This window comes from Triturus cristatus, chromosome 11 (genome assembly GCF_964204655.1).
Source record: "Triturus cristatus chromosome 11, aTriCri1.1, whole genome shotgun sequence".
Lineage (NCBI taxonomy): Eukaryota > Metazoa > Chordata > Amphibia > Caudata > Salamandridae > Triturus > Triturus cristatus.
This window is the reverse complement of record NC_140594.1, coordinates 890346307-890366070: the sequence shown is the minus strand read 5'-3', so window position 1 is coordinate 890366070 and position 19764 is coordinate 890346307. Positions and strand designations below refer to the sequence as shown.

The window sequence follows — 19764 nt, the reverse complement described above, 5'->3', positions numbered from 1 at the left end:
ATGTTGTATCGGCGCTTGCACATACTGTATGGCTGGTTGTTGTACTTGTGGCTGTTGTGGCTGTGCATATTGTACAGCAGGCTGCAGCACCTGTTGCGGAGTATATTGGGTATTAGCGGTGAGCACATTTTGAGCGGCCTGGGGAAATGTGGTGACGGCTGTCATTTGGTTGACTGGAGCGGCCAACATGACAGTATCCACAGTGTCTCTCTTTTTGTTAAGCTTCTGCTGCACCAATTTTGCAGCTGCATTTTCTATGGCAAGTTGTCTATTTTTTTCCTGTTCTATCTTCTTTTTGCAAAAATGTATGATGTGGTCTTGTATTTCAGGCCATGGCTTTGCTTCCATGGCTACTACGCCATCTAATTTTTCCTGTACTTCCTCTGGCAGGCCCCTCTTAACCATGTGATAAAAAAGTCTGCTGTTCCCCCCCCGTGGTGTTCCAAGAGTCGCCTAATTCTTGGTGCCACTTTTCCTTCATCCTAGAGATGAAGGTAATCGGGTCCTCATTTACTTGCATTGTTAATGACATGAGTGACCCAATATCTGGGACATCGGGGCATTTTAGTGTCAGTTTTGTCCAAACCCCCGCTCTTATTTTGTCAAAGGGTTCTCCGTCGTATGTTGTGTCATTCATAGTGATCAGTCCGTTACTGATACTTTTAAAAATTTCTTCCGCTTCTCTCCCCATCAGAGAAATAAGTAAACTTTTCATATCGCCTATCCCTGGTACTGTGCCTGTTGTATTTTTTTCGAGGGCCACTATCCATTTGCCTGCACCCTCCGTGAGGGGGGGGGGGAGGTTCTTTTTAATGGCTTCCCTTTCTGCAAACGACCAGCAGTGATATACTGGGGGGTCTTGCTTTCTTTTGTACAAGAGCGGCATTTGGCGAGCAAATCCCGCATCTTGAAGCGTTGGTCTTGTGGTGTCATACCGTCTGGCATATTTCTGCCATATTTTCAGACTGGCTCGCATGTAGGCATAATCCCAATCCTCATCCCCTGCACCTTGCAGGATACATTCCACGGCTGTAGCCAGATGCTGAGGTTCGAAAGACCCCACTCTGGGCCAGGGGAGCATCTGCGGGGCCAGAGACTCCGTCCAGCCAGCCAGGTCGTCCGTGAAAGGGTTGACAGCATAATCTGAACCCTCTCCCGCTTCCACTATTTCGTTGGGAGTCATGCCATTATTCTTTCGTAGAGCACGTGTGCTACCGAGGAACATGCCGTTACCTTTCTTGCGTCGAGTGTTGCGCAAGGAAGCGGTACCGGTGACATCATAGTCGATGTGGGCGTCAGTATCAGGGAAGTTATTATCAGGGAAGTCATATATGGTGTCATCGGGGCGGCCGTGCGTTCCTAGGATCCTTAATTTATCTACTTCTGTGAGTCTAGTCCTCCTTTTTCCCCCTGTATCCCCTAAACTCGTCAGTCCCTGATCTGTTTGGAAAAATGGGTTGGTATTTGTTGGCGGCCGTTGTTGGCTGTACCCTGGCTGCGGCGGATGGTGGGGCGAATGGGTCCACCACAGGTGCCGTAGTTTGCGGGGATGTTGGGGGTGTCGGTGCCGCTGCCTGCAGGCGTGGGGACTGGCCATTGTGGCCTGTTGCGTTATTCCTGCTCGTGCCCTCAGAAGCCCCCAAAGGTGCGGTCACCTTCCGTTGATAGGGGCCTGCGCCTCCCGTGGGTGGAGGGCCGGTGTTCTGTTGTTCATTATAGCCTAGTGTTCCATCCTCTCCTATGGCTGTGGAAGAATGTTTTTGTACCTGTTGTGTGGTTGGAATATGTGTCGGCGTTTGAGGAGCATATTGTTCGGGGCAGGCCAGGGCGAGTGTCTCGGTTATTCTGTCAGTCATGTGTTCCAGTTTTAGTGACATGCGTCGGAGTGAGGGAAGTATTGAGTCTGCCTCGGAGTGGTGCAGCACTGGTCTGCCAAAGAAGTCTGTGGCGGTGTCTTCGGTCGGACTACATTCTAGACTTTCGTGTGCGTTTGGGGTCGTTCTCCATTGGTCGTAATGGACTAGGGGTGGTGTCGGAGGGAGCCACTGCTCCTTGCCCATCTGCTGTTGGACAGAGGAGAACGTTGTCTTTTGGTCGGCAGCGTCTGGGTTACAGAAAGGCATGCGGTCGCGGAGTGTGGCTACCTGCTCCTGGAGCTGCGGAGCCGTTGCGCCACAGAGGGCGTCGAGGTCATGGTGGGGGTACAGTGAGTGGTGAGATGTAGTGGACGAATGGTGTGATGATGTGTGGGAAGCGATAGATGGCGCTATGGACACATTATCCACATAGTCATCGATACCCTTGGCGGGTAGGGCAGAGGCGGACGTGGGGAGGAGCCTTAATGTAAATTGCGCGTCTATTTGCCCTGGTAGGCCAGGTACTGCGGCGTGCAGCGTTGGACCGTTGCCGGTGGTGGGTGACGGGGGCTGGGCTGCTCCACCCGGGATGCTCGGGGCTGGTCCTGTGATGGGGGCTGCTGTGGCTGACACTGTGACGGGGGAGCTTGGGCCACTGCTGGTGGCCGGTGGTGGCTGGGCAATACAATGATCGGTGGGAGGCGGAGGGGGCTCAGATGTTGCGTTGATATCGCAGGGAAGCTGACTATATCCTACCGCCGGCATGCTATTAGTGGTTGTCTGTAAGGTTAGTTCTTTTTCTTCTGTGGACGGGAGCACGGGATACATGCCACTAGCCTGATAGGGTGGGGGTGCCGAAGGGGCAGTGGGCATGGTGGGCGTGTGCTCTTGCGTACTGTCTTTAAAGATGCGCCAGAGATCTAAAGTGGCCTTCCTTTTTTGCAGCTTGGTACCAGTGTATTTGGTGTTCAGGAAGGTGGTGGCGTGCTCCAGAATGGTTTTATTAAAGCTCCCTTCCGAGGGCCAAGGGTGGTCCATATTTTTTGTCAACTTATGGAGCTCCCTACTATGCTTTAGTATCCTTCCCTCTTGTCCGCCGAATACGCTCAGGACGTGCTGAAGGGGTGTCGCCATGGTGGGATGTGGGTGCGATCGCAGAATATGTTCCTGGGGTGGTGTATCTATGCGCCCCTAGAGGTCTGGCACTAGTTCTGTACCTACTCCTTCAAGGATGCGGTCATATATACCGTTCTGTAATTCAATGTTTTGGGAGGGGGTGCACCCAGGGAATGTCAGCTGTCCGCCGAAGCAGGCATCAGCTATTTTAGATTGGAGTGGATTTCTTGGCCAGAAACCTGATACAACTGTGGTCTCTCTTGGTGGGACCTCCAAAATAAAGAATATTTGAAACCCAGTATGTGTTTTATACACAGTGGAACTCAGTATCCTACTCATAGGGCTAGTTAGTGCGTGTTTGTGTCACCTGTAGAGCAACGTGGAAATGACGGGGGATGTGTGGCTGGAATACACGGGCTGCCTGTGTCTGCGTAGTGAGGCTAGTTGTTGGGGCTGTTGGGGTCTGTGGAGTGTGTGTTCAGGATGGTGTTACAGTCAGGGAGAGGCAGGTCTCTGATAAGTTCTTCACCTACTTCCGTACATACTATGTTGTACAGTATGAATCTTAGGTGCATTTCATCAGGTCCCCTGTAGTTTCCTTCTGGGGAAAGGTCGGGAAATTCGAGATTGTGGCGGGCAAAGGCAAGACGTATTTGGCTTTGCAGTGGGTTTCGTGGCCAAGAGGAGGTAAATACGGTGGGTAACTCTAAGCCTGGGGAGAGCAACCGAACCCCTATGTAGATCCAGTCGGGTGTTCTGTGCACTGAGGTGCCAAATATTAGTTTGTCGTACACTGCATGGAGCGCCTGCATGGGGCTGTTATTTGTGTCGGACTCTAGGTAAATGACAGACCGGTATTACAGAGGTGTAGTGAGTAAAGGAGCACTTATTTGTTGGTTTGTTTGTGAGACTTGTTTGTGTAGTCGGCGGGGCGTGAGAATGCTGGTGCGAGAGATAGAGTGATTTGGCAAGGGTGACTGAAGTCAATATTCAGTGTCTGAAAAATTGTAAGAAGGACGGCACTAGTGAGGGGCGTAACATATATAAATGAAGCTGGGTGGCCGTCAGAGAGACCTACGATATTGTTATTGATCAGGTATACAGTGATATTATTGAGGCAGTTGTCAGTCATTCCCTTTATTTTGAGAGGGAGCAGTGCGGTAGGGTAGGAAGACTGGGCAGGGGTCTGGGATCTGCAGAGTTTTGAAAATAGTCGCCCAAGAACGCTCTCAGGAGTGATACTGTGTCGTCCTGGGACTGTTGGGAAGAATGGGAATCTGAGGCGGAGGGTGTTGGGGAATAGGGACCGTCAAGAGGGGGGATGGAAGCAGCTTCAGAAGAAGCTATTGTTTGGATGGAGTCTATTGATGATGCGTTGTCCGTGAGAAGAATGGCGGAGGGATGGTCGGGGTACCGTGGGTATATAGGAGAAACAGTGTAAGGGACAGATAGGGTGGTTGAATTGGAACGGTCGTCGGTGTACAATAAGTGCGGACAAGTGGTGTCCGGGGATGGTGGGGTGAGGGATATGGCAGGGAGGGCGTCAGATAGATCGTTCAAGGATAGTGGACAGATGCGAATTTGGGTGTTTGTGGTAAATGGGACCCCTAAGATTTCGCCGGCGTCGTTCAATATATCGCGGTCGTCGTCATTAAGCTGAATGAATTCGCCAGTGGAGGGATTGTGGACAGCTTGTGGAATCCAGTGTACAAACTGAATAGTGCGATAAATAATATGTGGGGGGGTGTGGGACATTACTGGGGTAAGGGGGAGCTGGTCATTGTTGGGTGATGGGGCACAGGAGGGAGGCAAGGGTGCAACTAAGAGACCCCTGAGCCCCCCTTTTTGGCTATCATCGGAGAGAGCAAATGATAGACAAAATGTGAGGAGGTGGGCTGGGTGAAAAACCGTGCGAGTGGAGAGACTGTAGCGAAGGAACCCAGTTGAAGGAAGGAAGGAGACTATCAGTGGGCAATGGAACATGTGCGGGGGGGGAATGCAGGAAGTGTGGTACTGAACAGAGCGCGCGCACTGAGGCACATGAAACGGCAAAAGGTGCTGGCACTGAAACAATGAAAGCACCTGATATGCACAGCACAACGCGGGAACAGGAAAGCACACAGGGGACGAGGGACAGAGAAGCGCAATGCATTTTGAGACAAGGCGACAGAAAACATAAACAGAAGGGAAAATAATGAGAATTCAAAAATAACAACGACATTGCAATCCCCAAATGAAAATATTGCAGTACACCCCGATCCCAAAATAGACCATGCAGGAGCCGTCGCGCTGGCAGTGGCGGGAGGATGGAGAGAGAGGAATGGGAACTGGCAAGAAGATGGAGGGGGGGGGGGGTAGTGGGGGAGGAAAGAAAGAAAGAGAAAAAGTGGAAGAATGAGTGCAAGGTAGAGGGAAGAAAGACAGAGGGGAAGTAGGGAAGAAATGCAGAGAAGGAGGGATATGGGGGGGGGGGCAGAGGGACAGAAAAGCAAGTGCAGTAGAGAAAGTAGCATGGGGGAGTCAGGGAGGGGAGGCGGAGGGAGGCAGAGGAACGGGCCGGAGCCAGGCAAGGAAGTGCGTGCTTGTTGGATCGAGAGATCTGCAAAGACCACAAGGGATTGTCCGGCGGTGGGTGTGTGCAGGGTGAGGCACCGGCAAAGGCGGCGGGCGAGGGGTGTACAAAAGTGGCGCAGAGAGCCGAAGAAGAAGAGATATACCAATAACCAAGACACCCAATCCTTGCAAATAGAGATCAGGAGGGGGCGAGACAGGCGGATAGAGGCAGGCGGACCCCATGGGGGAAGGTGCGCCGGAGAAAGACGTAGGGAAGCGATGGAACAGGAGAAGGAGAGGCGCAAGGGAGCAGGAGAAAGAGTGAGACCTTTGTGTCAGGACTAATCCTGTGTGTCCTCAAAAAGCAGTGTCCCACAGTCACCTAGGCGTGAGACACACACACTATGGCTACACACAACAGGGCGAATCCTGTGTGTCCTCAAAAAGCACTGTCTCACAGTCACCGAGGCGTGAGACACACACACTATGGCTACACACAACAGGGCTAATCCTGTGTGCCCTCAAAAAGCATTGTCTCACAGTCACCGAGGCGTGAGACACACACACTATGGCTACACACAACAGGGCTAATCCTGTGTGCCCACATGGCCCAGTAAAGAAGTGGAGAAGATTACAATGATAAAGAAATATACCACTACTCGCAAGCCTGCAGGCGATAAAAATGTAAAAGGAAGTTATGAACAGAAAAGAACGAAGCAGGGCGGGACCACACAGGAAGGAAAGAGAGTTCGAAAATCGTGACCAGAGAGAGAGTGCCATAGGGTGGGAGGGTGCATCAGTCAGTGCCAACCGACAGCGGTACTCGCAGGCAACCAGGCGCGACCAAGGAAATGCAAGGGAAAAAAAACCTTGGCTTACCCGAGGTCTGCGCTGGTGCTGGCGGACCCCCGATGGCTGCCCCTGGAGGAGCACTCCCTCCACCGTAGGCTGTGGTACGATGAGACGTTGGGCGCCAGATGAGAAAGGGAGATCTTTGATCAGAACCCCAAGGGTGTGGTCCCTGAGCCCTCAAGAATGCAAAATACCTTCCGTGGGTGATCACAGGCACCAGCTCGACAGTTACTGAAATGAGGAACAAAGAAGTGAGATGACGCAGTGGCATTTATTTTGGAGTGGCACATTTTATTTAATTAACTCAAGCATGCTAAATATGTGAAAGAGGATTCACGTTACACAGGCTAAAAACTTCAGCAAACAGCCTGGCTTCACTCTGCCAGGGAAAGCATTTAAATATCATAAGCACAGATTCTTTAAGCAATATACTGACTAAAGATAGATGATCAGATGGATCGGTTGGAGATCCCTTAATGATATGGCGTATTTAAACCCTCAGCAAGTTTAGATGCTCCTGAAATGCATTCTTTTTGCAGATAATCGCTTGAAATAAAGCTATGACTGTGAACAAGGATCTAGGTGGCTAAAACATTTCAAAGTGACTACATTTGCTACGACTAAGACCTTGAAAATATGTTTGAGACAACTTAAATGGGAGCAGAAGCTATCCTAGGGAAGCATAGTGCCCAGAGGCAACCTCAATTTAAGACAAATAATCCTTTTAAACTTAATTATTAAAAGCTGAAATGCAAGGGAATGGGTGTGGATCAAAAATGCAGAGCTAAGAAGGATATCTTTGAGAGATAAAGGAAAATCCCCAAAGAGGGGGATGTTCTACCTGAAATAGGCTGTAAGGTCCCAAATCAGATAGGCAGCCGGCTGGAGAACAGGCCTGTGGACAGCACAGAAAAGTTCTACCTTCCAACTGTCGTGTTGGATCTTAAATATCTTGATATGGGGAACCAGGGGTGGACCTGACGTATTTTCTGACGCCTTTGCCAACAGGTGGCTTGACCACATGTGTTCCAAGATACAGGAAAGGGTCAACCGCATGTGTTCCAAGGTCGTGGGTGGGGTAAGGCGGCCAGGTGGCACAACGGTTGATAGGTCATGCCTGACCGCAACGTATAAACAAAGGAAATGTTGTGATCACGTACATTTCTTACAGTATGCATGTGACCAACACCCACAAGGCAGGTGCAGTTTTCATCAGACATTGCGGTTTATCTTGAGCAAGCTAACTTCCAAAAATAGGGTTTCAGCGATGATAAACAATGTCAACTTGTACCAGCTGGGTTTCTGTCTACGTGTGGGTGTGCAATGGCCTTGTAACGGTGGAAAGTTACTGTGTTTTTCTAGTGGCTTGGGCTTCCTCGTGTTTTCTGGTGCAACTGAAATGCAACTCTGGAAACCCTGGGCCTAGTAACTTCTGAATGTTACATACTGATATCATGGGGTGGTGGCCTTTGGGGCCTTGGGCCTCCTATTTGGGCTTATGTACGTTGGGTTCTACAGGTGCTATGGACTTCTATGTGTCTTACTATGCTCAGTGGGAATATGGTAACTTAGCATGTTAGCAGGTTTTGTGTCGGGGAGCAGAGGCCTGACATCAACACTTTATTTTGTCAGGGTAGGTTAGGGAATGGTATTTAAGTTATTAAATGGTGGCTCGAGACCCTCCATCAACATCAGTCGGTGACAGTCGTCGCAGGCCTTGAAACCAGGCATCCTACCGGCACCAGAGTCGAGAATTGACCAAAAAGAGTCAAAAAAGTTAGTCAAAAATTGACTAAAGGGGTAGCTCTCCCGGATCTGCGCTTACTGGCGCGGAAAAAAGAAGAACTGACGTCAGCGCGCGAGGGCGGCGTCTAAGTACTCCGACGACGTCATTCCGGCGCACGACGCCGACGACGGACGCGGAGCCGCAGACGACGCCTAGCGACGAGCAAGGGGTATTGCTGACGAAAAATCTTCCGGATCCAGTCTGACGCCTGGGGATATTCTAAGGTGAGGAATCTAACTAACGTGTTTCTTTCAGATTGGTGCCTGCTACATAGTGCAGGGATATGTGTAGTGTCCCCTTTTTGCACTGCAGTGTGTGCTGCAGCCAGAAGCACCCGCTACAATACAAAATATAGGCACTGCGACCGCTGTGGTAGCAGTCGTATCCTAATGCCTACGGCCGGACCGCTGACAGCCTTTAGGGCGGTCCCATTTATGAAAGGATGGCAGTCGGACGAAACTCCGACCGCCATCCTAATCAGCTCCTTAATTATTCTTGTTGTTTTTCCAAAGTATTATCCTTGGCACGTTGCAACCACTCTAACCTGTAGAGTTCATGTCCACCTACCCTTTTTTAGGTCTCGCCTGACCCAGCGCATGGTCTGGTGAGACTTATTGAGAGCGCTCCAAAAAGTGCTACCAGGCCAGCCTAGAGCTACAGTGCATGTGCGCAGGGCGCGCGCGCGCCGCGCTTTACCGCAATTACTTTCACTTTTGCGGCCGCACGGCATCTTGGCATAGCCAATAGGTCTCGCTTTTGGGACCTTATAAGTATTTAGATATGCAACTGTTGCATGGCTAAACACTTATAAGGTCCCAAAGGCGAGACCTATTGGCTATGCCAATGCTTGTTATCTTAAGCTGTAGGAAAACCTATGGATTGGAGTTTGTGATATGAAGTCCTTATGGTTCATGTTTATTTTTGAAAGTGGGAAATATGTTGTCCACAAAGGAAGTCTTATTTTCTTAAACACTGTCTTGGGGGACAAAGGTTCAAGGACTTGAAAACTGTACCACCACTCAAATCACCAAGTGACGTAAATGTGTTTGACTGCCATCAAACAATTAATATTAGTGTGTAATGTATATAGTTATTAAATGGTATATGTTGGAAATGACCACCTTTTGCATGGTATTACCCAGATGTGTACCTTCTATTGCAGACCATAGAACTCTGTGCACTTTACTCCTGCTAACAAAGTGTATAGAGCCCATGCTCTCCTCTCTAAAGATGTTAGAATTGGCATAGCCCTAATTTGCACATTTAATTTATTTGTAAGTCTCGAGTACATGGTACCACATATACCCAAGACGTGTAAATTGAATGCTTCTAGTGGTCTGCAGCACTCATTGTGCCACCCACCGAAATAGCACTGTAAACCTTGTCTCCAGGCTACCACTTCATCCTTGGTGTGCAGTTTTAAACTGCCATTTGACCTGGCAAAACAGGCCTTTTGAAAGGTCTACATTTTTTCAAATATTTGTCCATTACCCCTAAATATAGGCACTAAATACCCATAGGGAAGGGGTGCATGATATTTAAAAAGTAGGACATATATTTACTGTCTTACATTTCCTGCAGTGAAAAATCTCCAGTCATTTTTCAATGTAGCAAGGTGGGCTCTCCCATAGGGAAACACTGTTTTACACTATCCACAGGGCTTATTTTCTGAATGAGAGCAGCTAAAAAATGAGTCAAGTACTAATTTTAATACTAATTTAAAACCAACTTCATGGATGGTCAGTTCAGTATTTATTATACTGTTCTGAAAATTACAAATTGAAATGGCATGGCAAGCAAAAGAACTATGGGTTGAGATGCTACCCGAGCGATTACCAGTGGTTAGTCAAACTGCAAGCATTCCAGCCATCACAGTGTGTTTTTGATGTACATCTTAAGTGGTATCGGTTTGCCCACATGCAAATACATTGCTCACTTTGCCACCAGAATCAAGCTATACCAGACGGATGGGCCCGAATTAGGGCAAAACCGGTCTTAGGTTGCTCGTTTTTGTGTTCGGGAAAACCTGGCTTGGCAGCTCAGGCGGACTGTTCCTATTGGAGAAGAGTCAAGACTGATTTGCATTTGGCTGGGTCCAAACTGAAATGACATGGTGAGCAATAGAATGATGGGTTGGGATGCTACCTCTAGCGCATACCAGTGGTTAGACAAATAGCAAGCATTTATCCCATCACCTTTTGTGCATTTTATGTACACCATAAATATGACATCCCTAATACTCTCCTCAGAACACTCCTGGACCTGAGAAGATCGGCAGGACTGCTCTGCTGTTTAGAACCTGAAGGAAGACTGAACCTGCCTGGCTTAAACGCAGGACCCCTGACATGGCTCCAAGGGTCAGTTGGCTGACCTCCTCTTTGAGAAAAAGGGACACAACAAGATTCCAGCTCACCAGTTCCCACTGAACCTGCCCTGGACCCTGCTGCTGGAAACTGTTCGAGTGAATTCTCCCCCCCCCCCCCCCCCCCCAATCTGGTGGTTCCCCCAGGTCGCAGAGCCATGCTTCGGATCCAGCTTGCCCCACTTATGATTCAACGATCGCTTTTGCTCCATAAACATTTCTAAGTCAGAAAGTAAGCTTTCCGCTAGAACAACAATGGTCCCTGTAGCCAACCTGCACTCTGTCAGCTTACCTTAACTTTTGACTTTGACCCGGTCTAGCGCAATGAGATAACCACAGCTGCCAGTGCTTTTAACATTACTTTTAGTTCAAAGTTAAAAACATTAATATCTTCAGTCAGTTCTACTTATTAGATTATTGTCATTTTGGTTGCATTTTATTTGTTAATTTTATTAGTTGTGCTAAGCTACCAGAGGATTAAGCATAGGTTTCTTTAGTAACTTTTGTGGTTAACCCTGACAATGGTTGTGGTTACTTGAGATGGGCCCCCACCCCCTCCCCCTCCCCACCCGCACCTAATCCCCCAATTCCTTACAGTATAATTTTTACTCGTGGAAATAAGAGGCTGGAGAGTCAATTAAGGAATAGGTTTCCATTCTCATATCTCTGACTGCAAAATGTGAATTTGAGAACGTTACCTGCAATCAAGTCTCGAGAGACAAGATTCTTAGAACACAAAAAGTAAGGAAAAGTCAAGGAAAGATTGTTAATAGGATTTCACTTAATATTAAACTCAGCTATCAGTTTAGCCGAAGAGCACTGAGAACTCTTAGAATGGTATTGAAGAGATCAGAGAGCAACCTGTTTCAGAGTTATATTCTGTTAATAAAATAAGAACTATGGATAAGTATTCCAAAGTGAATAACCATGAAAAGACGAGTGAAGTGCAGTGTCACAGATGTGCTATTTCAGGGTAAACTGGAAACTCAAAGGGTTTCCTGCCCGCGACATGTACAATAGATAGTAGAAGAGGAGGCACGTACGGAGGGTTTGCCAGAGTAGCAAAGTAAATTTATTTATGAGAGAATAAGAAAGTGATAGTCTAGACAGGAGTCAAAACATGGTACAAAGTGTGGGTGAAGGAAAAAATTGCAAAGGCTTTCCTATATGTACTATCAAAAATAATTGTAAGGGAACAGTGATTATACGGGATTTAATTCTTGTGCTTTGCTATACTTGGAAAAGAGCTAGCAAACAAAATGAGGATTGAGAAGCTATTGCTCTGAGATAAGGCCAGGGGACTGGACACCCAAAATTGATTTGATAGGAGAATTCCAAGAAGAAATACATTTTTATTGTTGGAAGAACCCATTGAAAGACTTACAATGCTGAAAGGGAAGATCCATGTTTCAGGTTGGAACCACCAAGAGAAAATAGGGTTCAGATGAGATCTCAGGTCAACTACATTAAGTGTACACATTGGAGAGTGAAGATGGTTACAACACTGTTCTTGAACAGAGATGAGGGCTAACGTGGGGTTGAGAAACAAACTTGGCTCTCTCTTCAGTGGGACGTAGGGTGAGTACGAGGGGTTTACTCACTGTACTCACCTGAATTATACTCAAGTAAAGTGCAGTAGCCATTAGGCATTTGTTAAGATATATCTTTGATTTACTGGGGAAAACTGAAAGATCTATTAATGGACTTAACAGAGGCCAACATAAGCAAGCCAACTGAGTCCTCTCCAGTGGTCAGTCTAGTTGTTCCCAGAGATCATTTTATCATGCATGTACTATCTTATAGCCAGAAGAAAGTGGTAGACATTCTTCAGGAGAAACAGCTGACTACCAGCGCCTTTTTATAAAGCTGTAATTTGAACCTTTACCATGAAAAGCCCATCCTCCCCAATGGGTTAGGTAACTGGTTCAATCAAAGCAAAATGTTTTTTTTTAAAACATTTTAAACATTCAGCTTCACCCAGAGTCGTTCTAGAATGCATCTGACCACTGAAAATGTGCATTACATTTGCCTTCAGACAATCCTCACACCCCGCTTCAGAGAACACTTCTGCATGTCCACAGACCTTAGGTGAACGCCACATGTGACCATAACGAATATTGAAGAAACACAAGTAACTTTCATAAAACAAACGTACATGCACTCAACACCAAAACCATATTGTCTGCCACATCTAAGCTCACTCATACTGAAAGGACAGTTCCCTGTGAGATATACTCATTAAGGGCACACACTAAGCTCAGACTACACAAACACAACATTTTACCTCATACTAGTCTCACTGCAAGGATTTCACCTCTCAAGACCTTGTCTCCAATACAGCTTTTTGGCACCCTTGGATCAACCTTCTCCACCATCTCAGATACCCCCGTGCAGTTCAGTAAGATGTGTGCACACACCAACCTCATTCATGCGCTTTCATTCACAATGCCTGGGCAAGCACAGGATCATATTCAAAATTCCAAAAGTAAAGTCTTCATTGATTAATTCTTTCCTGCAGAGCAAGAGAATCAAGCAAGATGGATACCTTCTACTCAGCATCTCTTTCTGAGCATTGCCTAAAACTCAGATATTTAAGTCTGTAAAAACGATCAGCACAAATGTTTTGGAGTCACACCAAATCTTTCACAGTTAATACGATCAGCATTGTAAAACAAAACAAAAAATAAATCATAGATACTACCGCTCTGGATTCACAATTTGAAGCACGCAATGTGGGTGAAGGAAGCTATTTATTGTATCATTCATTCCTAACAAGATGTCAGCCTAAAAGGTGTTGAAAGGAGCACCTACAACGGTGCAGCTCTTGTCGCAGGGCAGACTGTGTCCTCTCACCCATCCACCTGCCTACCTTGCAAGGTCCCTGATTATATTTCCAAACTTCTCCTGAACACTTTCCTGAGGCATGCTGGACCACTGCCAAAAAAAGCATAAGTCAGAACTAGTGAAGAGTCATACTAAAGCCACTCAATTGAGTCTGGGCCAGGAAAAAACATGGTGGGGAATAGGAATTGCAAACTCGTTAGGCCCTAGAGCTCTCCAGGGCCGTGGCATTAGGAAGACTGTAGATACTTATTGCTGCAATGCAGTTTCATCGTATGGGGCAGTTAGGCACTTGCTCTCCGATTTGATAATTAAGAGGGTGTAATGAAAACTCCAAGAGGTTTTGAAAAGTTAATCAAAACATCAACGGAATGAAGGTAGTAGATCTCGAATGATTACAAAAAATCTGCACTCTTCAACACAGCAAACTGAATAGCCTTACCCGAATATAATATTCATCGAGTGGCAAAACATGCGATTTCCTCAATAAAGTTATAGACTCTTGTGGCTGTAGAATTAAACTCAACACATTAAATAATTGTCCTCTGAAATTAAAGGAATGCCACCCCCATTACAAGTGGCAGGAGGAGATATTAAAACCCCTGACCCCAACCCCCCACCCCCTGGATGACCAATCCAGGCAATTCTCAAACCCCCCCGACCCCAACCCCCCACCCCCTGGGTGACCAATCCAGGCAATTCTCAATCTCCCAGTGTCTCCAAGCCCATAAATATCAGGTCGACCCAGACAGTTCTGTTTCCAGAGAGATTAAAATGCACAGTGGAGTGGAGGACAGCTATTGTGCCTGATCACTGCCCACCTTTACACCTTTAAAAATCTCAATGAAGCACAGTGAAAAAAATGCTCTGCCTTAACAATTATGCTCTTCCAGTGACCCGGCCACATAACACCCACAGCACAAACCTCATAAAAGCCTACAAATAAGTTTACCACCTACATTAAATGTGGTTGACTTTGGGTCCATGATTTCCTCTGAGAGAGGAGAAAAATATTTAGTATTCCCTGGTTAACTTGTTATTCCCCACTATGGGCGACAAAACTTGTAATACCAAGATTTAGCTACAGAGCTCCCAGTCTTAATAGGCAACAGTGGCCCTTTGATATCCCTCATCTAAATCTGGGAAACGTTTAATGAGGGCCTATGAGTCCCCTTCCAAAGTATATCACAGAGTTAGACTACCTTCATCCCAGAATAGAAAAAACCTACCTTTTCAAAATGGTTTACTCACTGGGCACACACCATTAAACTAAGAAGTTACATCAGTAAGAGTGAATAGGCCTAAACTTGGCTCTACACAAGACTGGGGTGGCAAGGGTGCAATTACTTCTCTTAAAACGGGTTATAGGTTCCTTATATTCATTACCAGTGACTATCCAAATATGTATATGCTGGCACGAATGAGTGAATATTGATTGCACTAGGTCAACATAAATTTGTGTAACCTTTAGAACCACAATAAAAGGTATTTGAAATGAAAAACATGAGTAGGATTTGCACAATATTACATTTTATGGAAGAATCACACACAGCCTTCTTATTCCAAACATGGTTTTGGATCTCTTTCTTTATTCAGTTGACAGTGTTTAAAAAATAACCAATGTATTGGATATACTGCCAATGCCCACGAAACTTTGTGAACAAAATGTAAGTCCATAAAGCAAAAAGCAAAACAATAATTTTTATATAAAATAGGTTTTTATCTTAAAAATCTTAAGATTAAAAATGTTGAAATATCCATTTCAAATGTGATTTTTGCGCACCAAATCTCGCCGGATGAGGTAAAGGTTTGTGATTAAACTGAGAACTACATTTAGTCCACTATTTTTTTTTGCATTTACTGCTCTTTTCCATGTTCCTTGTTTCCAGGTCTGTAGGAAGAGTATGTCTGCTTATGACGAAGTTTACTGCAGTGTCTTCTCCATTTATTTTAATTTAAGTTGTCCTTTTGCACCTCCATGCAGACTGTCCTTCATCCTGTAGCTTTTTTAATTTTGGTCCAAGCAGCAGCCACCAAGCAAATCCAAGAATAACACAAACAACAGACTCCACATAATAACCGTCCAGAGTTGTTACACAAGAGCCCCCATGTTTTCCACAGAGCTGTATGGAAGAAAACAACATGAAAAAATGTAGTTAAGCTTTGGCTTATAGTTTTTATATCAACCTAGACAGTTAAAATGTTCTTGGAGAGTTTGCTTGAATTGCAGTAATGAAACAATTCAAATTGAACTTACAAAAGGTGGAGGAGGACTGTCTAAGGAGAAGACAGGTTTTAATATACTTTTCAGCACAATCGTTTTGCGGTCCTATCTGAAGACTCAAGATGAACAATAAGTTGATGATAAGAATGAAGGTGCTCAAGGGTTTCAGATATATTTAGAAGGAGCTGGCTTTTATGGTGTTAATATTAAGTTGGTCAATGTCTGCATGTCTGTAATATTATGTGGTAGGCAATAAGAAATTTATTCAGCACATAAATTAAGTATATGATGATGGATGCGGCCATTCCAATGCTCCAGAACATCAATGTCTGAGATTTCAGTCAAGTGCATAGTGCTCAATGAAATGGGAAATGCTACTTACCAGTATGCATCTGTTCTTGGCATGTAGAGCTGCAGATCTACACACTATGCATTTATCGCCATCTGGTGTTGGGCCCAGATGTTTGCACTTGTTTTTGTCCTGGAAAGTCTTTGAAAGTCACGAGGTAGGTGACTCCTCCTTAGGATCATAGTGCGCATGGGCATTGGCTCCATCCTCAGATTGTTTTTCGTCAGCAGGGAAATGATAGAGCTTTGTTAGAAACAGGAAGATGCCCTTGTATGCTGTATCTAAATAAGATAATACTGGAACAGATAAAGGAAGCCGGGGAGGCGGGTGGGCGTGAGTAGATCTGCAGCTCTACATGCCAAGAACAGATGCATACTGGCAAGTAGCATTTCCCGTTCGAGGCATATGAGCTGCAGATTACACACTATGCATAGATTGTATAGCAGTCCCCCTCCTTAGCGGCGGCCACCAATATCTGTTGCAGCAGTCTGAAATAGGGTTTTGAGTACAGCTTGGCCCACACTAGCTTGTTGTTTTGATTGCACATCTAAACAATAGTGTTTCGTGAACGTGTGTGGTGTAGACCATGTAGCTGCTCTGCAGATGTCATCTAATGTAATGTTCCCTAAAAATGCCATAGAAGCCCCTATTTTTCTCGTAGAGTGGCCTCTAGGAGGAACAGTTAAAGTACGCTTTGCTTTGTGGTAGCAAATTTATATGCATTTAACAATCCATCTGGCTATCCTGGACTTTGATATGGGATTGCCTTTGTGTGGTGGTGAGAAAGAAACGAAAAGTTGTTTAGTCTTTCGAAAAGGTTGTGTTCTCTCAATGTAATAGAGCAATGCTCTTTTAATATCTAAAGTATGTAGAACTCTTTCTGCGACAGTGTGTGGTTGCGAGAAGAATACAGGCAACTCCACAGATTGATTGAGGTGGAAGGGAGAAATTAGTTTAGGGAGGAATTTAGGATTAGTTCGGAGAACAACCTTATTGTGATGGACTTGTAAGAAAGGTTCCTGAATAGTTAGTGCCTGAAGCTCACTAACTCTTCTAAGAGAAGTTATGGGCACTAGGAAAGCAACCTTCCATGTTAAGAATTGTAGCTCACATTTACGTAGAGGTTCAAAGGGAGGTCCCGTTGGTCTTGTGAGAACGATGTTTAAATTCCACGCAGGTGAGGGTGGAACTCGGAGGAATTATCCTTTTGAGTCCTTCCATAAAGGCTTTGATGGCAGGTACCCTGAATAGTGATAAATGTTGTCTATTTTGTAGATATGCTGCTATGGCAGCAAGGTGTAGCCTTATAGACGTATAGGCTAAGTTGCACCTTTGTAGGTGTAGAAGGTAGCTTATGATGTGTTGGATAGACACATCTAGGAGATTGATGTTATTGTTATGACAATATATCACAAATCGTTTCCACTTGGCTGCATAGCAGGCTCTAGTGGTAGGGTGTCTAGCTTCCTTAATGACGTTCATACAGTCAGGAGGAAGGTTAAGGTAACCGAATTTTAAGATTTCAGGAGCCAGATCGCAAGGTTGAGCTGAGCTGGGTTCGGGTGTCTGATCTCTCCACCATTCTGGGTTAAGAGGCGTGGTGAGATGTAATCTTTGGTGCGGAACTACGGACAGTTTCAGCAATGTGGTGTACCACGGTTGTCTGGCCCAAGTTGGAGCAACTAGAATGAGAGTCAGTGAGTGTTGCCGTAGTTTGCGCACCACTAGTGGTATGAGTGGGAGAGGTGGAAAGGCGTACGCAAATCTGCTTGACCAGTTCATCCATATCGCTTTGCCTTTGGCCAATGGGTGTGGGTATCTGGCGGCGAAGCTTGGGCATTTGGCGTTTTCATGGGTGGTGAAGAGGTCTATCTGTGGTTGCCCCCACATTTGAAAGAATGGTTGGAGAACTTGTGGATGAAGTTCCCTCTCGTGGATCTGTTGCGTTTGACGACTTAACAGATCGGCTATGGTGTTTTGGACTCCTGGGACATGTTGGGCTAGGAGAAAAATTTTCTGAGGTATAGCCCATCTTCATATGTTCTGTGCTAGCTGATAGAGCTGCAGAGAGTGTGTCCCGCCTTGTTTCTGTATGTAGTACATGGCTGTCATGTTGTCCGTGCAGACTTGGACAGTCTTGCCTGATATTTGTTTTTGGAATGCTTTTAAGGCTAGGAATATGGGCAGTAATTCCAGGTGATTGATGTGGAATAACTTTTGTTGAGGTGTCCACCTGCCCTGCATGGTGTGATGTAATAGGTGAGCTCCCAAGCCGGAGAGCGATGCGTCCGCTGTCATGACAATTTGAGGAACTGGCTCTAGGAACGGTCGCCCTTTGGAAAGGTTTTTGGTGTTCCACCACTGTAGAGAGCGACCGTCTACCAACACCAGATCTGTTAGCTGCCCTTGAGCCTGGTTCCATTGGCGTGCTAAGCACTCTTGTATGGGACGCATCTGGAGTCTTGCGTGAGGCATTATGAATATGCAAGAGGCCATCATCCCTATGAGCTGCATGAACACTCGAGCTGAAAGAGAGTGATGTGGCTGAAATTTGGTGAGGAGAGCGAGAATGCTTGCTATCCTGGCTGGACTGGGATAGGCTAGCGCTTTTGTGGCGCCGAGGTACTGTTGCGTGTGAGAGGGTTGCAGATGAGACTTGGTGTGGTTTATTGTGAACCCCATGTCGTGGAGTAATTGGATAGTCGCGTGAGTGTGATGAACACACTGGTTGTACGAGCTGGCTTTTATGAGCCAGTCGTCGAGGTATGGGAAGGCGTTAATGTGTTGTCTTCTTATTGGGCTGCGACTACCGCTAGGTGCTTTGTGAATACCCGTGGTGCTGTTGACTCCGAAAGGGAGTACTTTGAATTGATAGGGCTGCCCGTCCACTACAAACCTGAGATTTTCAGTGAGCTGCGTGAATGGGAATATGGAAATAGGTGTCCTTGAGATCTAAGGTAGCGAGGAAGTTGCCCTGTGAAAGTAGAGGGAGGACCTGCTGAAGCGTGACCATGTGGAATTGGTCTGATTGTATGTATAGGTTTAGTGGCCTGAGGTCTAGAATAGGTCTCAGAGAGCAGTCTTTCTTTGGTATGAGAAAATACCTCGTTTCAGGAGTGACAAATGTTCCGTTGACATTGGACGCTGTTTGGGTGGAATGTTTGGGGGGGGTAGAAGTAAGTTAGAGACAGTAACCTGATTGCACTATTTGTTGCACCCACCTGTCTTTGGTGATGTTGGTCCAGACAGGAAGGAACTGTTGTAGTCCCCCCCCCCCGACTGGAGTGGAATAGTCCGGGGGAAGACCTTGGGCAGGGGTGGAGGCAGAGCAGGTGTTAGTATTGCCTCTGCCCTTGTTATTGTTGCCTCTGTATCCTCCTCTCTGATAACCTCTGGTGAAGGTGGATTGGGTGGGAGCCTTGTAAGAGGTGGATTGGTTATCAGACAAGTAGCCCCTGGAGTTGTCCTTGTAGGATGAGCGACGAAAAGAACGCCTGGGAGCTTGCGATTGCAAGGCTCCCATTGATTTGGCTGTGTCTGTGTCCTTTTTCATTTTCTCAAGGGATGCATCAACATTAGGGCCAAAAAGGTGTTGTTGGTCGAAAGGTTGGTTGAGGATAGAGCTTTGCACCTCAGGTTTAAAACCGGAAATGCGTAGCCACGCGTGCCTGCGGAGAAGGACACTTGTGTTTACTGCTCTGGATGCTGTATCTGCCACATCGAGAGCGCACCGGATGGAGGTGTTGGTGATAATTTTACCCTCCTGTATGAGGTCGTTAGCCTTATGTTTGTATTTGTCCGGGAGGTGTTGTAGGAGGGACTCCA

General features: G+C 46.3%; 1 protein-coding gene across 3 annotated transcripts in view; it reads right to left on the bottom strand.

The window, feature by feature from the left end:
* Positions 1-14926: 14926 nt before the first annotated feature.
* Positions 14927-19764, bottom strand: part of SLC33A1 (solute carrier family 33 member 1) — a 324811-nt gene continuing 319973 nt past the window's right edge. For all 3 annotated transcript variants that reach the window (XM_085634792.1, XM_085634793.1, XM_085634794.1), the window contains one exon: positions 14927-15489. In XM_085634792.1, the coding sequence (XP_085490918.1) occupies positions 15322-15489 (168 nt within the window). In that variant the 3' untranslated portion in view covers positions 14927-15321. The remainder of the gene's footprint in view (positions 15490-19764) is intronic.